We start from the raw sequence: 19,655 nt of genomic DNA, 5'->3' as shown, positions 1-19,655 counted from the left end.
ACAAGCTTAACTGGTGAGACAATTATTCTTATAGTTTAGATTTTTTGTGTGATTTTGTCTGCATATGGTCTTGATTTTGATTTTGGAGGTGGCCGTAGCTCTATCAGAACCAATAGATATTTAGTGATGGCTCATTCATCTGCACTTAGGATTAAATTCTGACCTCCAAAAATATAAACAAGTCTTATTTTGTTTTTAGCAGACTATAAAACACTATTCTGTGTAGTGCCTTTGTGTTTTAGCAAATCTCTTGATATCAGTTATGTCAGCCTGGAGTATGACTATTGATGTTAATCAAACCATCTGACATTCAGGCTGTCAATATGATCTTGGTCTCAAGCAATCTCTTGATATCAGTTATATCAGTCTGGAGTATGACTATTGATGTTAATCAAACCCATCTGACATTCAGGCTGTCAATATGATCTTGGGAAGCAGCTACTTTGGATATAGGGAAGGGTTTAGCCACAGCAGTTGTGCATCAGCTGAAAAATCTGTCTGTGGAGTGTGAATTCATGGTCCCAGGTACAACTGATTTACTGCAGTTACTCAAAATAGGTTGTTAAAGGATGTCCAGAGTCTGTGACAGCACTCTGAGGTCTTCCATGTGTCCAGGAAGTACCCAAGCCATGTGGGCAGCTTGAACTCCCAGGACTCCAGAGAAATATTCTCCTGCTGACTGTAGGAGTTCTTCCTGCTAGATCAGTATCTTACACAGACTCAGGGAACTGTGCTTATTTGTTTGTTTATAGAATTGTGTCTTTTGTGTAAGAAAAAAACCATGGAATGGGGTGTGTGCAGCTGGAGGGGATGGTGCAGCTAATGGTGTGATTTTTATTGTTGAGTCTGTATGAGAATCTGATAAGCCCATCTAATCATTTAACAATTGTTGTGGGCATGAGAGTCTAAACATTGGATTTTATTTTACAGCAAGGTAGCAACATATCTTTCAGACAGAGCACTGTATTTTGCAAAGCCTTTTACAAGAGCAAATAGAAGAATTTACATGTGACTAAGGATTTCTTTTATTTCATAAGCCTTTTAATTTGTTTGCAAGTATACTACTAACGTATCAAAACAATTAATTTCAGATTTTGATAGACATATTAATCAAAGATATTATCTTGATACTTAATTGAAACTGGAGAGACTTAAATTTTTCACAGACTTAACTGAAGCAACCAGAAAAATTAGAAGAAGACCTAAACTGAATCTTGTATTTCATTGCTATTTAAATGAGCAACACAAAGCTTAGGATAGGTGTAAATTTGAAATTCTTCCATATCTGTGTGCATATCTGATGTGACATGACACAAAGTGAAGCTTTGTGGGAGTTGATTTGATTAGGAGAATGCAGAAGAGGAGCCACCCTTTTGAAAGAACCTTGCCAAATCAGTGCAGACCTCATCAGAGAGCAGTAGTTGAGTGGGATACATTTTCTGGAAGAACACAGAATAGATGATCCCAGTTGTCAAATTTCTGTTTGTGAGGGTGGAAGTTGACTGTGAGAAACATTGGAGAAGCCCTGCATCACCTCACCAGTGTCCTACTCTCATGGCAGCTGGAAATGAACAATACAGAAGGATCCGGTGGGACTTGTCTCATCCTTGGGTGGTGTGTGGTTAAAAATATTGCTAGCAGTGATGGAAACACCAGCACATAATGCAAGCTATCAGGGGTTTAAACATAAATAAAACATGTTTTGGATGTGAGAATTTTCCCCTAGGTTATTCTGGTTGCTGATGGAGACTTTGCATGAATAACCCAAGTTTCCCCTGTGGCACTGCATCAGTTGCAAGTTTCAGATATGTGGGAGTAGCAGAGTGGGAAAGGAGCCCCTTGTGCCTCATCCTTTTCTCTGGAAAGCTGCATGTTTATATACGCAGTGGCAGCCTCTTTCATGCCTCTGTGTATGTGTGGACCACATAAGTGGTAGTTGAAACTTCCCATCCCTAGGCCAGATGAGTTGGAGTTCAAGCTTGTCATGAATTTGGAAGTGATGGAATAAGCAGAAAGTAGGAAAGAGGAATAAAATATTTTCACCTGAATTAATAAGAATTTAAAAGTGGCCTTTAGATTTTCAATATTTTTAAGTGACCCTCAATTAAACAATACATTTCAAGAATTTTTGCCTTACTTATGAATACCTAACAACATTCATTTTAGCTTGCATTTCTCAAATAGTAGGCTATATCCTTTGAGTACCGCTTGTCTGCCCTGCTGCCTCCTGGGTTTTGGTTATTTTTTTTGCGATTCTTTCAACAGGATGAAACCCCATCATTATGACTTAACTGAAATCTCTTATCCAGATTTCACTACCTGGACTTGTTAAATATATGTGTAATATATACATATAATTTGAATTCTTCCTTCTCACATGTGGACACTACCTCTCTCTTGATCCATGCCCGTACCATCTTTCTTCTGTATTTAAACTGTGTACCTTACCAGTCTGTCTAGTTATGCACTTATTTTGTATCTGGATGACAAGGTCTCCATTCAGTTCTAAAACAAAAAAAAAAAAAATAATGTGATGTTGACTCCAATACAAGTTCCTACAAACTGCTAACATTATTCCCTAAACTGTCCTGATACATTAATACCAACAGGGAAATAAACTAAATATTATGAGTTCTGATTTCATAAATCCAAGAGGAAGCTGATCAAATTAAAAAAAAATACATAGAGGGTGTAAAGTATAAAATGTTGCTTTTAAGCTTGACAGATGTCTCCTACTCAACAGCTGATTTAAAAATAACACCATTATACATTAAAATTCATGAAGTATTCTTTTGAAATAGAAAACATGAAGCACTATCTTCAGCAAAATATTCTGTTAGAGGAAACAAATGCCTTAGAAGAAGCTGGATTCTCATGTGATATTACTATGAGAAAACTGTCATATTTACCCAGGACTTTTGAAGGTGAAGATAATAAGAACTTAGAGGTCCTTTAGCCAATGACCTAAATTTTCATGACAAATACTAAGAGTACATTGCAATTCTAGTTCTCTGTCACTTTAAGTGGTTAAGTACTGCAGAGGTTTAGGTTTGGTCCTGCAACTATCACCCTTGTAGACTTGATCTTGACTACTGTACTGAGGTTGAATATACCAAAACATCTAGCCTCTAATTCAATTTTTTCAGTATTTCTTAGAATTTCTACAGGACCTTACCATGGCTTGATATTTTTTCTGTAGAAGGATATATGTATTTTTTATTATTGGAAGGGCATTGCTAAAGTATGTAATATTTTCCATGCTATGTGTCTTAATGGAAGTTTACAACAGCAGACAGGGTGTAGCATGGTCAGTACTTGTACACTTTCATAATGGGGTTTTGTTTTATTTGCTCCTAAATTGATCTAGGTAAGGCTGTAATTAAGAACACTCACTAATTATATGAAATATATTATGTTATTAAGGTTATTCAACCCTCCCCTTTGGAAAAACCTGTAGATTTAACTTTTCAAACTAGCCTTGCTTGAACTGAGATTTTACCTTCCTGGAGACTGTTTCAGATGGTGATGGGTTGTTGAATGTCCCCTAGTTCCTAATCAATGAGCAAGAGATTGGTATAGGCATTGAAGGCCTGTGAGAAGTTTGTAGATGAGCAGGAGCCTCCAAGATAAAGCATTTTAGCACAGACTGAATTGGATTTGTTCCCTGTTTCTTACATATTTTGTGATTCTGGGTAATGCCCTGAAACAAATGCTTTCCCAAGAGACCATACATTATTATGCTCTATTTTCTGAATGTGATATTGGAGATCCCAGGGTCTAGGTTACAGAAGGAATGTTAGCAGTACCAGAGAAAAAACCTATCATGAAATGAATTTTGTATTCAGAGCTTGAAAAATGATGAATGAATTGGTGCTCCATTTTCCACAACAATATGAAATACATTATTGAATAACTGTTTCTTAAATGAGTAGCATTTCTTCTGTGCTGTAGACATTAGTTTTCTAAAAAAGTATTAAGCAATACAATATGTATTATAAATAGCAACAATATGTAGAGAAAAACTAGTGCATATTTATATGAGTATAAATATAAGTGAGATATATGAGTTTTACATGGGTTTTCTTATATAAATATAGGAAAACCAACTATCAGGGGTTTTGCAAATACCTGACCACGTGTAGAAAAACCTGTTGACTATCTGGCCATTTGTGTGTGCAAACCAGTATCAGCATGCTATAGACATTAGTTTTCTAAAAAAGTACTAAACAATACAATATGTATTATAAAAAGAAACAATATGTAGAGAAAAACTAGTGCATTTGTATATGAATATAAATATAAGTGAGATATATGAGTATTACATGAGTTTTCTTACATAAATATAGGAAAACCACCTATCAGGGCTTTTGCAAATACCTGAGCACATGTAGAAAAACCTGTTGACTATCTGGCCATTAATGTATGCAAATCAGTATCAGCAGAGAAGCAAACATAACTTAGCAGTGCCAAAAGTTGCCTAAGAAAAGGAGATTTCTTTTTCTAAGTCTGTCACTTGGTGTAGGAACTCCAGACTTCGATATTGTCACCATTAGAATGAAGAAGGCGGCATAGAAATTGGCAGAATTTCTGGAGAATAAGGAGTTTGTATTCCTGCACTCATTTTGCATTTCCTTAGGTCAATGTGGAGGCAGGCACATTGTTCTGCTTATTCAGACTGGTGGCATCTGGTGTGGTTGCTCAGAGAAGATTTCAAGTTTGTCTTGAGGTGGAGAGGAACACTCAGTGGCTTCTGCATGTGAGCCCCAACAACCCCATGCAGTGCTGCAGGCAGAGTGGCTGGAAAGCTGCCTGGTGGAAAAGGATCTGGGAGTGCTGGTCAAGAGCAGCTGGACAAGAGCCAGCAGGCAGTGTGAGCCCAGGTGGGCAGGAAGGCCAGTGGCATCCTGGCCTGTGTCAGCAATAGAGTGGCCAGCAGGAGCAGGGCAGGGATTGTCCCCCTGTACTCAGCACTGCTGAGGCCACACCTCCAGTGCTGGGTCCAGGTCTGGGCCCCTCACTGTGAGAAGGACATTGAGGGGCTGGAGTGAGCCCAGGGAAGGGAAATGGAGCTGGTGAAGGGTCTGGAGCACATGTCCTGGGAGGGGGAGCTGGGGGTGTTTAGTCTGGAGAAAAGAAGGCTCAGAGGGGATCTTACTGCTCTCCACAACTGCCTGAAAAGAAGCTGTAACAAGGTGGGGTTAGTTTTTCTCCCAAGCAACAAGTGACAGAACAAGAGGAAATGGCCTCAAATTGTACCAGGGGAGGTTGAGGTTGGACTAAGGAGTTTGTATTCCTGCACTCATTTTGCATTTCCTTAGGTCAATGTGGAGGCAGGCACATTGTTCTGCTTATTCAGACTGGTGGCATCTGGTGTGGTTGCTCAGAGAAGATTTCAAGTTTGTCTTGAGGTGGAGAGGAACACTCAGTGGCTTCTGCATGTGAGCTCCAACAACCCCATGCAGTGCTGCAGGAAGTGTGGCTGGAAAGCTGCCTGGTGGAAAAGGAACTGGGAGTGCTGATCCACAGTGGCTGAAGATGAGCCAGTGCATGCCCAGGTGGCCAGGAAGGCTCATACATCTTGGCTTGTATCAGCAATAGAGTGGCCAGCAGGAGCAGGGCAGGGATTGTCCCCCTGTACTCAGCACTGCTGAGGCCACAGCTCCAGTGCTGGGTCCAGGTCTGGGCTCCTCGCCATGAGAAGGACATTGAGGGGCTGGAGTGAGCCCAGGGAAGGGAAATGGAGCTGGTGAAGGGTCTGGAGCACATGTCCTGGGAGGGGGAGCTGGGGGTGTTTAGTCTGGAGAAAAGAAGGCTCAGAGGGGATCTTACTGCTCTCCACAACTGCCTGAAAAGAAGCTGTAACAAGGTGGGGTTAGTTTTTCTCCCAGGCAACTAGTGACAGGATAAGAGGAAATGGCCTCAAATTGTACCAGGGGAGGTTGAGGTTGGACATTAGGAGGAATTTCTTCACAGAAAGGTTGTCAAATGTTGGACCAGGGAAGTCCAGGAAGGTAACTGAATCAGCATCCCTGGAGGTATTTAAAAGACTTATAGATGTGGCACTTAGGGACAGCAACAAGTGACAGAACAAGAGGAAATGGCCTCAAATTGTACCAGGGGAGGTTGAGGTTGGACATTAGGAGGAATTTCTTCACAGAAAGGTTGTTAAACATTGGTCCAGGCTGTCCAGAAAAGTAACTGAATCACCATCCCTGGAGGTATTTAAAAGACTTATAGATGTGGCACTTAGGGACATGATTTAGTGGTGGACTTGGCAGTTTAACTGTTGTTAAAGGTCTTCTCCAACCTAAGCAGGTCTGTAATTCTCCCCAGGAGAGCATTGAAAAGGCATCAATGTCATGTGTTGCCTTTGGTGTAATCCTGATAGTGAACTTGACTTCCAGAAAAGCTGTTCTGATTTCCAGACACTCTGAGCCATGTAATTTTTTAGTGGTTTGTGGAATGGAGCATTGGTGTTAGAAGGATCTGGCTCCTGAGTTTGTGCTTGGAATTGAGGAATGACAAAAATGCACAGAAGAAGACCTTAGTTGCAGCAACTGTTTAAGTCCAAACATTCTAATCTGAAACCTCTTTAGATGCCTCTGTGTTATAGTGTAGGTTCATAAAGTGGGCTGTCAGGTTATTCAGACTGGTGATATTTTACTGAGTTACTTTCCAGTCACACAAAGCATAAAAAACTTTGAGTTTGTCTGATATATCAGAATAACATCTACAGGTAAAAGTGGATGAGCTTAAGTTGGTTAATTAACCACAGAGGGTTTATTGTGATAATCTATAGATCACATTACCTAACAATATGTGCTTTCTTTCTGCAACTCCTGCTTCACCTGAGTTCTGAAATTACCTTAATGAGTATCTGGCTGCTGGGTTCAGGGTGACTCTTTCCTTGCTGCTCTCTTCTGGTAGAGATAAAAAACCAGACTTCCTTGTTTGGAAAGCTCAACATTTGTACTTAAATATCTACTAGTCCACCTAAAAGTTAAAAAAAATCCCTCAAACACAGAACCTTAATTTATTTCTCGTTGTGAGTTAAAGCCAGAGGGCTCACTGTTTTGATTGCTCAGGCAGCACATGGGATGTTTGCTCCTGTTTTTTTAAAAAAGGGGTGTTGCTACTCTGTGTCAGCCAGGAGAAGCCCTGGTCACTCCTTGGCTCTCCTTTCTCTGAAAAGGAAGGAAGCTCTGAAGTCTTGAAGGGCAGAATGAGAGAGTGTGGTGAAGACCAAAAGGAGCAGAATGCAGAGCTGGTGGGAGTCATGTGCTGCATGGGTCAGTAATGCAGCCGGAGCTGGGCTGGCAGGGCTGCCTGCGGGACAGGGCAGAGCTCCCTGGGGCTTTCTGTGGGTTTCCTTCCTTAGCTGGTGTTTATGTGGTCATTTACCTTTTTCTGCTTCATCTGGGGAGGTTCATTTGGTGTGCTCTGCTCTGAGCTTGAGCGCACCGAACACTGGCGCTGCATATTTTCTCTTGGTGTGCATTTGCTTTCCTGGGAGCATTTGGGTTTTAGTTTTAAAATCACACTTGTGATGTGCTGGTGACCTTTTTCCCCCTTTAAGACTGGTGGTCACAACATGACAGGTGTCAGCTTTCCTCTTCCTTATGCATTTGGGTCTGTCAGTTACAGAATTTTTCAGAGTGTTTGTGTAATATGTATGTATATATAAAGGAACAAGGGTAGTAAGCATCAATTCTTTTGTGTATGTTAGCATTTTAATTGAAAATAGAGTTGAAATAAATAGTGACTTCATATTCTAACAAGATAAAAGAAAGTGGATTTTTCAACCTTTTTGTTTTTCTAACTGTCATCAAAGTAACATTTCCCAAAATGTAAATTTCTGTATATTTGGTCAAAACTAGATGGGGTTACGTTAGTAAAAAAGACACTTTGTACACATTGTGAAATTTTGTAGTTGAGAAACTTTGTGTTCTTTTTAAAAGAGCTGCTCATAATGAAACAGTTAAAAGTGAAAGTGTTTCTGGAATTATTTCTGATATTTTTTGTTGTCTACATTTACTGAATCAAAGCTTCTACCTTATTGTGATAAATAACTTACGTCAGAAATGGTGTCTTGCTAGATGAAGGCTATGGAGAAATATATGTATAGCAAAATATTTTCTTAATCTGCCAGATTTTTTTTTCCCAGTAGTACAACTTTGCTCTCTAGCTTCTCTTTCTTCTCTTTATATGGGTCTTCAAGTAGAATAAGAGACTGTAGAGCTGTGAAGTGGGGAAAAAAAGCATATGCCAGAAGCTTAGAATATCTTGAGTGGTGTGGAAAAAGCATTTAGGAAACAGCAACTCTTCTGTACAGAGCCGAACATACAAGTACGCTTCACATACTGCCTGAAGATTTCACTGCTACAGTGAGCTGTGGCTATAAAAGTTATAGGTGTGTTAAAAAGGATTGGAAAAGAACCAGAAAAAAAATGTATCTATGACTATTAAATGCAAAGATATGAATGAGCATGTAGAAAGTCCGTGAGTCATGCAAGAGGACTATGCAAAGGCTTCACAGGCTTTTACTTGTTTTGTTTTTGCTTCTGTTCCTCAGTAGTCATTTCTCACTACTGTTAGGAACCCCATAAGGTGCTCAGTTTGGCCCAGGATGAACTCTTGTATAATGTCTTGCTGTTTTGAAATACTTCAGTATCACACCAGCGATTTGAAAGACCTTCTGTGAATTTATTTTAATTTATTAATTGTTATATTTGACTAACCTGAAAACTGTATTTTTTAATGTAAAATACAAGACCTGGTTCAGTCTTTTAGTGATGGCACTGGGTACACAGGGATTTTGTTTTGCTACCTGAGCTCATTGCTCATTCTCAGCCACACTGCAAATAGGCTGAGTCAATGAAGCAGCTGCAGTTGTGTCGTACAGGGCTGAAGGGCTCTTGCTATTTTAGACTTGCACAGGTGGTCCCGGTCTAACACACTGTGACTCCTGCTCTGGGGAGCTCTGGGATGGTGACCAGGCTCTGTAGCAGTTGTGCTGGCTGTGGCCCTGCTCAAGTAGCTGGGGATAACTCCTGTGCTGGGGTGGTGGGTAGATTTTCTCCAGTGTGGCTTGGCAGAACACATGCTTGTGCTCCCTACCCATAAGTGGGATGCTTTCTTACCCTGAGTCCATTGCATTTGTTGTTTCTCCCCAGCGTTTGTGGGCAATCATTGATGCTAACTGCTACGCCAGGGAGCAAACTCCTGGCAGTGGCTGGGTCCCATTTCTGGGTTAGTGGACATCCCTGTTTATTTTGTAGAGGGTTTAGAGTCCTTTCCCTGACTGAAGCTGTAACTAGCCCTTGTGTGTTTGAACAAGGGTGCTCTGCCAGTTGAAAAGCATAATGATTAAATTAGCTTTCATATGGCAACAAATTTTCTATTGCTTAATACACTAGTAATAATTTGATTATATAGACCATGAGTAGCATTTATAGTTCTTAAGAGTTTGCCATGACCTTTACAGTACATTTTGAGTGCCAGTTGACTTCTTGGAGGCAGTTAGATTTTTATCAGTAGGATACTGTAATACCTGAGGGGCTGTTGCCCTGGAGGAACTCACCTGGATCATCAAGAAAATTTTTCATATCATGCTGTGATGTACTGAAAGAAACATTTCTGTGCTATTATTTTGATTAGATGTTTTGGAGCTTTTGCAGGCTATTCTGTTTTTACAACTTATTAGAAAATTAATTTTCTAAAGGTCTTCATAAAAAAAAACTTCTGCATAGTTTGTAGAGCTGTTAAAACATTTGTTTTTCCTTTTTACCTCTAGATGAGCGTGACAAAGTACAAAAGAAGACATTCACAAAATGGATAAATCAGCATCTCATGAAGGTCAGTTGTTATTTCTGTCATGTTTGGATGACTGATTGCTACAGCAGTGATTGTGTCTTTTACTACGTGTTTGATTTCAGGATGCAGCTGTGTTACATGTAAGGAAGATCTTAAATTGTGAGGCTGATGCATGTGCTTTGTCTTTGAGGAGTTGAAATGCTGCCCAAGGTGATTTAATGGAATACTTGAATTTGAAATTAAAATGAGTCAAAGTTGATTTCTTTCTATAAGGCTTGGCTCACTTTTGGAATTAGTGTGTCATGGCTGTAGTACCATAGCTAAGGCAAATGAAGGAAAACAACATCTGAAGTACCATGCTGAGGAGAGGGGAATGACCTTGAGAGAGAGATCTCTAGATCATCCTGTGGCATCAATATACTGCTCATGGATTAGAAATAGAGATTTTCCAGGGGCAAAAGTTACTTTTCAATACCTTTCTTTTGAATAGCAGTGAACTTTGCTTCAGGGACAGAGCATATTATTTTAACACCATTTACAGATTTTACTTGACAGAGAACTAAAAGCTGTGAGTTCACCTTTACTGCATGGCCCTTCAGTTCTAAATTTGCTTCTCTGGAGAAACAGATTGTATAATCACTTGACATAACTTCCTTTGATATCCTCCCCACTCTGATGTTGAATTCATGTAAAAGTCACATTAAATAAAAATGTATCTGAGTTGATAAAAATAAAACCTGTCAGAGTTGAGAATTAATTAATGAGTGCTATATTCAAATACTGTTGGAGAGATCTCCTTGTATTCATGTTTAGAGAAAAACAGAATTTTTTAGGGAACAACTTCATTATATCTCTCTTTCTTGTGTCTGCTCTTGTGAGTATTTGAGCAATATAGGACACTAAAACAAAAGAGAGTTTCTACAGGGTTGTGGATGTGTAAAACTACCTTTTTTGTTTCACATATTTTAAAATTTCGGAATGTATGTAGCTCTTGTAAATGGTGCGATGTGGGAAATTATCCAGGCTTGGAACTGAAGCTGGAGTCAGTTTTGCCTTTTGCAAGAGACCTCTCTTGCAGAGGGATCTTTTGGTCCTTCTCATCATGACTGAGCCATCAGCCTCTGTCCAGCATCCAACCTTCCTGTGGCCAGGGTGAGTCTGGAGTCACAGAGCTGCTCATACCAATTGGTTTCCCTTGGTGAATTTTAGACCCAAGGGAAACATGCTGTATCTAGAAACAGCTGCTCCAGGGACCCCTTCTATGCAGAAACCTCCTCCTTTTATTCCTAAAACATCCAAGTGGCCCCATGTCCCTGCAGAAAATTTTACTTGCTAATGAAAAAAGACAAAAGGCAGTTCTGCAGCCTTCCTTTAATGATTTTTGCCTCATGTCTATAATATAAGAAATGTATCCATTGTAGAATATTTCAGAGAAATTAAAGGAAAAAAAAAGCATCCAGGAAGGTTGCCAGGACTCTGGAAGTAAAATGCAATATCCAAATTAACCAAATATCCAAATTAACCACCAGGCATTTCTTCATCTAATTGAGGGTAATTGTTGTCATGTTTATAGGGGCTACTCATGATTTTGTGTATTAAAGAAGCATTTTAAAAATGCAGCTTTAATTTTCTGTGGGATTTCTGTGGGAAAAGCCTATCTGAAGCTTTTTGGAGAGCAATCCTTTAATATGGGTTAACAACAGTGCCTTATTTTACAGAAGAGCAGTGTACTGAAAATGATATTTCTATACAACTTCATTTTACATATTTCTAAAACATGCACAGTCATCATTGCGATGTTGTCAACCTCTTGGGAGTAGCTTAAAAGAGATTTAAATTCTAAACCCATAAAGAAATGAGGGTAAAGAGTTCACTCTAAATCCTTTTGCATTGCTTGCCAAGGTCAGTGGCCTTAGTCCTTCATTTCCAAATAGTCTGGGATGGGTGATTGCAGAGGAATAGATGCAGATAGAAGAGACAGATGGGGTGTGTTGATTGTGTGTATTGCTGGCCTTGATCTTCATCTCAGATTGCTCACTTTAGAATTCAATTTAAGGGTTGCTAGCTCACACAAATATAGTTTGACTATAGATCTTCCATTAACTTGGAATTTACGTAACAACTCAGCTTTGTCTTGTGGAAATAGTTTGAAAGCAGATGGTGATACAGTTGTCAGATTTCTGTTCTTAGACATGGTTTCTAGAACAGTGACTTGCATGGAAATTAAAATCAACCTTTCAAGTGTTCTCTGTCTTACGATGTAAGGGCATATTTAGAAAACACTCTAATGTGGAGGGAAGGTAGAAAAAATAGCACAGTAAAGGAGTACATTTCTAGCAGAGACAGTGGACCTCTCCTAGTCAATGCACTAACTTGGAATTGAGCCCTCATTTTCAGCTACCTCATATTTAATACTAATCATATTCAACTCATAGTTGCACATTCACTGCCAATACCTTGTTTCAGACAAACCAAGATGGGAATTTTCTCATTTCAGGCATTGCAATAGGTTTATTTGAGCTGGTTACCCAGACTTCTTTAGTAGATAAGCTGAGGCCTTTTTAAATGTCCCTCCACTAAGACATCTACCTAAGGGGAAGATGAATTTTATCCTAGACATGCTTTTGCTCCAGTGACTGTAAAAGGAAGTCAGTGTGCTTTGTCTGTAACATGTAGGGTCCAACAAGAAGCAGAAAAGATGATAATGAAATTATGAGAGTTCTTGGGAAAGAACAGACCACACATGTGGACGTGGCCCCACTATGGGCATGGGGATGGATCACATTTTAATTTCATCTTTTTTCCTTCCTATTTGTGTTCTTTGCTTTCTTTGTCCTGTTTCTTTTCTCTGTCCCCTGATTATTCTTTTACTTTTTTTCTATGCTTTTTCTCATCTCTTTTCACATTATTCTTTCTTATTTAGTGCTTTCCTTCCTCATTCTAATTCAACTCCTATTTTTCTGCAGTCCTTGAGAAATTCCCAAATTTTCATGCTTTAATACCAGTATATCCAAGAGGTTTTATTCAAGGTCAGCAGCAATGATGCTTTTACGAGTTCCCACCTTTTGCTGGGGAATGGCATGGGAGCCTACTGTCAGTCTTCTAATTAAGTTCTATATGTATGGGATTTCCTGAGTAATCACACACAAGAAGATGACTATAAATATTTACTCTTCTGCTGTCTGTTGCCCATCTCTAGTTGCATTAGATTCAAAGCGTGTAAGTGCATAATATTTAAAATTCGGTGTTAGTCCCTTGTCAGTTTTGTTGAGCAGTAAAGCATGTTATGTGCTTTGCTAAAATAGAAACACAGTCATTGCAGAAATATTTCCTGCTCATGTTCTTGAGATACCTAGTTTTTGACAGGTACACAATGTGTTATTTGCAAAATTCAGCTGTTTAAGTTATCTTTGAATTCCACAGTTTAAGGTCAAGTGGACTGTCACACTAAATTTTTTTAATGCCGAATTTTTTCTTTTGAATTGATAACAGATTTTCTGAGGACTGATTGGAGCTTTAGACTTGCTAAGGCTACTGTTTGCTGTCTGATGGTGTGGCTCCAGTTTAAATGTTATCTTTTATGTCTTGTTGACATACAGGCTGGAGAGGTGAGATATTGGACTTTAGACTTGCCTGCTGCTGTGGTATGAGCTTCCAGGGAGAATTCACATACCAGTGTAGTGTGGTGGTGGGGTAGAGATCTCCTCTCTTCTTGGAAGTAGCCTCTGTTTCCAGCAAGTGTTTCACTCTGTTGCTGTAAAAATAGGGTGTTAAATCTTGCTTGAGCAGTAAGTAACCCTTGATGTGACAAGAGCAGGTAAATTTGTGGCTGCAAGTTATATTCTTAAGTTATATTCTTGTGTAGTGTTCTCATGTGGTCCTAAAGTGCCCCAGGAGAAATCCAGCCTCCATGAAAGCCCAGAAATTCTTCCTGACATCCTATGAATTCAAAACCCCAAAATTAAGGAAATAGAGAGGCAAGTATGAAACACAGGTGGAGGATGAGATGAAAGTCAGTAAATAAAAGAAGCTGTTGATGAAAACAGAATAAAAGCAGATAAATTTCTCTTTGTTTCTGATTTTCTTTTTCAAATCAATTTAAAATATTTTTTGTAGAGCCAGGACCTAGTCCTGGCTCTACAAATGGGCTATTTTGAAATACTTTGTTTTTTTATTAGAACTTATGATGTACAGAACATAGAACTAAAAGCAAGGCAAACAGAGACTGGCTAGTGATATAGTGAACATGTCCCTTTAAGGTAAAATGTTTTTTCCTTTTCATGGAATAAAAAGTTGTAGAGAGCCTCTTAATTGGCCTTCTAGCAACACTCTTTGTGCCTGGGCATCTCCCTGAAGAGGGACAGCAGTCCCCTCCATGGCACTGACGGGGAGCCCAGCCCCCTCGTGCCACCCGCAGTGTGGGTTGGATTTTGGGACCCTTGGCTGACCGTGTATTGGGAGAAACAAGCTGCTGATGGGAGCAATGGGCAGCATCCCTTCACAGTCATTAGTTGCTCCAAAAGTCACTTTAAAAGGTGTTATTAACCAGAAGGCTTTTGTAAGTAGCAGGACAAAATGCTTTTGAAAACTGTTGTTTTAAAGCCCAGTGTTCAAAGCCATGTACTGGGTTTCAGTGGTAGTGCATTAGCGAGAGAGAGAGCAGCTTTTTGTTGTGCGAAGACCAAATGAATAATTCAGAATAGAAACCTGAAGATATTGATTCCTGTGTGTCCTTCAGGCAGCACACGGTTTGCAAATGGCCTCTTAGGTCGATTGCTTTGTGAAATGTTCAGGTATGACCTTAGTGGCAGCAGGATATTCCTGATAGAGCTCAGTCATTCCTTGCTGAAAGCTGGCACTTTACTGACACTGGTGGTTATCACTTGGGGTAGCACTGCTCTCAGTATCTTCTCTTCCAGCCAAGCAGTTAAGATGTCATTTAAAATTCCCCACCTCTGCTTTTAGAAATGAGTACTTTGTAGCTCTACATTGGTATTAAAGGATGAGGCACCTGGTAGTAGCTCTTAAAAAAATTCTTAATTTAACACCTTTTGATTTTGAAACACACTCAGAAACACACTCAGAAAAAGCTGCTTCCTCCCCCACCTTGTTAAATAAATTAAGACCGATTCCTTGCTGTGCTGGTGCATCTAAATGAGCTTTGTATACTCTCCTCCCAGTTTATTCTGACAGCTGCTGCAAACTGTGTTGGGTGCAACTTCTGTAAAATTCCACTTCAGTGTGGCTCCCAGCTTGCTTTAGGCACTGAGTGCAGCTGAAGTATCAGTCTTTCCTCCTCTATTTTGGAATTCAATTGTTTAGCTATGTCTACTGTCTAATGGGTGGACAGAAGATATTTCAGTTTTTCTCAAAAATTTTTCCTGTTGTATTTTCAGAATTAATTCTAAAAGGTCTTGAAGTGCTTTTTCTTTGAGACATATTCTTTCTAAAAAATAAATAAAAATAACTCTTGAAGAACATCATCAGTGAATGGTGTAAAGGAGTTTTTGTTAATTTCCCTGGAAATAGGCACAATTGTAGTTTATTAATTTTGTACACATTTTTTTCAAAAATCCTCCACTTGGAGGTAAACCACACTGCTTAATATCATCTGTAGCTGTTTGCAAAGCAGCTCAGCAATCAAACTGGGGACTCTTGGTGTTTAATTAAAGTTTGGATGAGGGAGTAAAGTAACCAGGAAACAGTGCGAAAAAGTAGTGACAAATGCCACAAGTTAAAGCTGCAAGAGAGGAGGAAATTGTACAAAGTTTTAAAGGATAATGATGAATTGCATCACAAAAATCTCTCTGCCAGTAAGCAAATAAATAAATAAACAAGCAAATTCAAGTCAATAAAAACGGTGCCACAGATTTTAAGTTTATTTGATCCTCTTTAATGCATTCAGATTTCATGACTAATTGGGAACAGGAAAGAAATAACTGAAACCAGTAAATTAAATATGCAAGAAATATAGGCTAGCTTCAGCATATTGACATTTTTATGGCATGCAACCCTATTGAACCAGTTGAGTACATGCTTTTATGTGCATTGGATTTTTTAAGAAATTGGTTTATATAGGTGATCTTATATGAAAGAATGAGTATAAGGAGGACTAAGTCTGCCATGCAATGACTGCACCATGAATTAGAACCACTAGAATCAATATGCTTCCTGTTATAGACTTAATATATTAATGTATTAATTAATTCTCTTTTTTGTTCAGTCCATTGTTTGCAATTAGTTCTCAGCATAGATTTTATTTAATATTATTGATTCCTTGGAGATTGCAAGAAATAAAATTCTAGCATTTGCAATTAATTGTTGACTTTTTAATTAATTGTTAAATTATGCATGGGCTTATTTTTATCTATATACTTTTGATGTATCTGTATCTAATAATAACTCATATATCAGTTTAGAAGTACTAGGGTTTGATCTAACTCCCTTTGGGCTAATGTAACTGTGTCATTGGCTCCAGTGGGAGCAGTTTTTGCCCCAGTATGTGGACTCCAGACAGTGAGCAACTTCAAACATTTAATCATAAACATTACCTAAGTATTTTGTTCTGCAGCAATATTTCATATACTGTGGAAAACAAGGCTTGTCCTGAGGTAGTGTAGATGTGTGACTGTGTGGGGACCTAAGAAGGCATCAGAATAAACATGTTTTTCCTGTAAGGAAATGTGTTCTCTGTTAAAGACATTTATACTGCTTTGAACAGGGACATTTAAAGGCAATCACATAGCATCACAATGCTCATCTACTTAGAGTACCTTAATTTTAATTGGAATAATATTTTATCAGCCAGCCTTAGTGTTTTTTACCTATTTCAGGCATGTTTGGAGTGTATTTCCTTTAGTGAGGGTTAGTTGTAGAGCTGAGTTTAATGTTATTAGCATTACATTTGCATACTTTAAGCAATTCCTCCCTGGTAAGTTACATTTGATGGCATGTAGTACAGGCAGGAATGGTGAAGCCAAGTTGGAAACTCAAAAGGTGATGAGAACTGGGTGTACTGAAACACTGTGGCACATTTCTGGCCAAAGGAAAAAGGCAGTATGACTGCTGTTGATTGGAGGCATTGAGCTGTATCAAGAAAATTGATGGTGGAGTTTTGGTCACTAACTTAGCATTGGAAAGACAGAACTGTGTAGCAGTGGGGAAAATCATTTATCCTCATAATTGACAGAAGGGACAATGTGGAATTCTGCATTTGAAAACTTTCGAAGGACCCCTCCGTAGCCCACGTAAGAAAGGCATTTCTGTGGCACAGCTCAGCTCATCCCCAAGCTCATCCCCAAACACACTTGCTGTTCTGTTCCCTGCCTGCTGCAGGAGCTGAGGTGGCTGCCTCTGGACAAGTTTTGTGAGTGAAATGCCAGCCAGAGAGACCTTCAGCCTGCCAGATTCAGAAAGTCGCTATCAAAGCTGCTTTGTTACTTAGGTCTGGACTGGCTGGGAGGGGCTGATTCAAAATTTTAAAAAGGAAGGTAATTTGGAAGCAAATTTGGTTGTAAATCCCAGGCTTACTTTTCAAAGCAAAGAGAGAAGCGAGAAGTAATAGCAAGATAATGTACTGGAGAAAGCAACAGGTAGGGTCTCCTGGGGGAGTAATACAGGAGAGGCAGAAATGCAGGAGATCTGGCAGTTATTGAAGGTGTTTGTGTAAGAGGCACAAAGGCAGGCAACAGCGAGGAAGAACAGATAGGAGACATTGTATAGAAAATACTGCTGCTTTCAAGGTGTGTGAAATACAAAGGAGCTGTACAAGAAGTGGAAATAAGGGTAGCAGGACTAAAGGTTTGTATAAAGGAGTTAATAAAGCAATGTGGGGTAAAATCAGAGAAGTACAAGATCCAGAATGAATTAATGTGACATGGGATTACAGGGCCTTTCTCACAGGAGAAAGGCCCTGTAATTATGGCAGAATATGATGAAAAAAGTAGTTTTTACAAGTACATTACCAAGGAATAGAAAAAGATAAATAGTTTTGGCCAGTGTAGAAATGTCTGAATTACTTTGGTCTCTTTGGCCTATAAATGCTGAAATATGTTTTAATAAGATGAGGGTGAAATTCATATAAGGCAACAGCAGATAGAAGAATATTTGGATAAGCTACATTTTCTTGTCACACGGTTTATTTGTCCAACAGTTAGTAGCAAACTGATTTGTAACATTTTATCATTCTATTTAAGAACTCAGAGGAGAGGGGAGACTTCTAGAAGTCTGCAATTACAATAAGCATAATACCTCTCTGCCAAGGAGAAGAAAAGAATGAGGAGTTCTGGATCTTGCAGGGTGATTTCTCTCCCAGGAGAGACTGTGGAACATCTGATCTTTGAAAGCAGGTGGACAAAGGGGAAGTGGTGCAAATGGTATGCTTATACTTGTTTATGTGGCTGTTAAAAAAATATGTAGTCTCATTAGCAGATCACTGTCACAAGATTTGAATGAAAGGATAGCTGACAGAGCTTGCTGGGGTATTGACATTCATAATGGCTAAAGCTGCAGCTAGGGCTGGTTCTGGGAAGAGCCAGTGCCCTTGGTTCTTGCTGCTGCCATGGGTGCTGTCAGGTGCTGCAGCAGCAGCATCTGGCTCTGGGAGGCATCACCCATGAGCAAGGACCTTCCACTGAGAGGGAGCATCCCAGTGCCTGCTGCCCTCTCTGTACATTATCTTCAAGTGAGATTTCAAGCTCCGTGACTTTACCTTTGCAGGGAAAGGTACACCTGTTTTCTCTCTGGCTATACATGTCTCTGGCTCCAGCCTTTTGTCATGTCAGCAACAACTGCCATTCTTGCCCTGCCACAAACCTCACAGGGTTCACTGCTTGCCCTGGATTATGCCCAGGGAGCTCCAGGGACTACACACAAACTCTTCACCCTGCCTGTGGACAGCATGGTGCTTAGGAGACGAGGGGGCAGCTTGTAATTCTGCTTTCTCATGGACACACTTGTGGGCACGTGGCTGTGAAACTCTGCCTGGCTGCGTAACTTCTGGTCTCTGCTTGGGCAAGAGGTTTGTAGCCATCTCTAACAAAGTAGTAAGAAGATAAGTTTTCTTGGAAGACCAAGGGTAGGTTGTGATAATTTGAGTTTGTTTAGTCTGAAGCTAAGAAGACTGAAGGGAGACATGATAACGTAAAAAGTGTTTATGCGGAGGCTGGTGAACACGTGATTTCTGAAGTCAAACTTTAGGGAAAGGGACAATAAAAACATCAGTTTATTTTACAGGAGATTTAGTTCGAAGATTAGTGAGGAAAAATGTCCCTCTCTGTAAAGCCAAGTAAGTGTAGTCAAACACTGAAACACTTGTACTGTGTTTTACATTTCCTTCATTTGGATTTTCAAGAATAAATTAGAGAAGCATCTCTAGTGTTTTTTAGCCAAACTGCACAGGACTGAGCGATCTGTTCAGTCCTTTTTAACCTTACACTTTTACTATTTTCTGACAGCCTTGTAAGGCACAGCCCTTCTCTGGTGAAGTATTATTCAGTTTTTGAGCCTTGAAGCTGATCACTGCGAAATTCCTTAGCAAAGCTTATATTTTTATTACTTTAGTGATTTCAGTCTGCATTAATCCTACAGTTCCAGTGAGAATGCCTTCTTTGAGATGGTTGCCATGTAAAGTGAAGCTTAGTGATGTTTGCTTTATATTCTTTGTTAATTGTTTGTCACATTTTTACCTTTGTAAATAAAATATTTTTAAAAGGAGAGAACAGATGTTACAAGAAAGCAAATCCACTTGGTTGTGAGTCACACTTTCTTTGTTTTAGTTGTTTCTGAAATATATAAACATCTTTAGTCTTATACACAAAAACACCAGAACAAAGTGTACTGAT

At 39.4% G+C, this 19,655-nt stretch overlaps 1 protein-coding gene across 9 annotated transcripts in view; it reads left to right on the top strand.

The window, feature by feature from the left end:
• Positions 1 to 19,655, top strand: part of DST (dystonin) — a 273,488-nt gene that overhangs the window by 60,491 nt on the left and 193,342 nt on the right. For all 9 annotated transcript variants that reach the window (XM_041477345.1, XM_041477347.1, XM_041477354.1 and 6 more), the window contains one exon: positions 9,794 to 9,855. In XM_041477345.1, coding sequence (XP_041333279.1) covers positions 9,794 to 9,855 — 62 coding nt within the window. The remainder of the gene's footprint in view (positions 1 to 9,793; positions 9,856 to 19,655) is intronic.

The sequence above is a fragment of the Pyrgilauda ruficollis genome, unplaced genomic scaffold, assembly GCF_017590135.1.
Source record: "Pyrgilauda ruficollis isolate IOZ18807 unplaced genomic scaffold, ASM1759013v1 scaffold40, whole genome shotgun sequence".
NCBI classification, from domain to species: Eukaryota; Metazoa; Chordata; class Aves; order Passeriformes; family Passeridae; genus Pyrgilauda; species Pyrgilauda ruficollis.
This window is presented reverse-complemented; position numbering and strand designations above follow the sequence as displayed.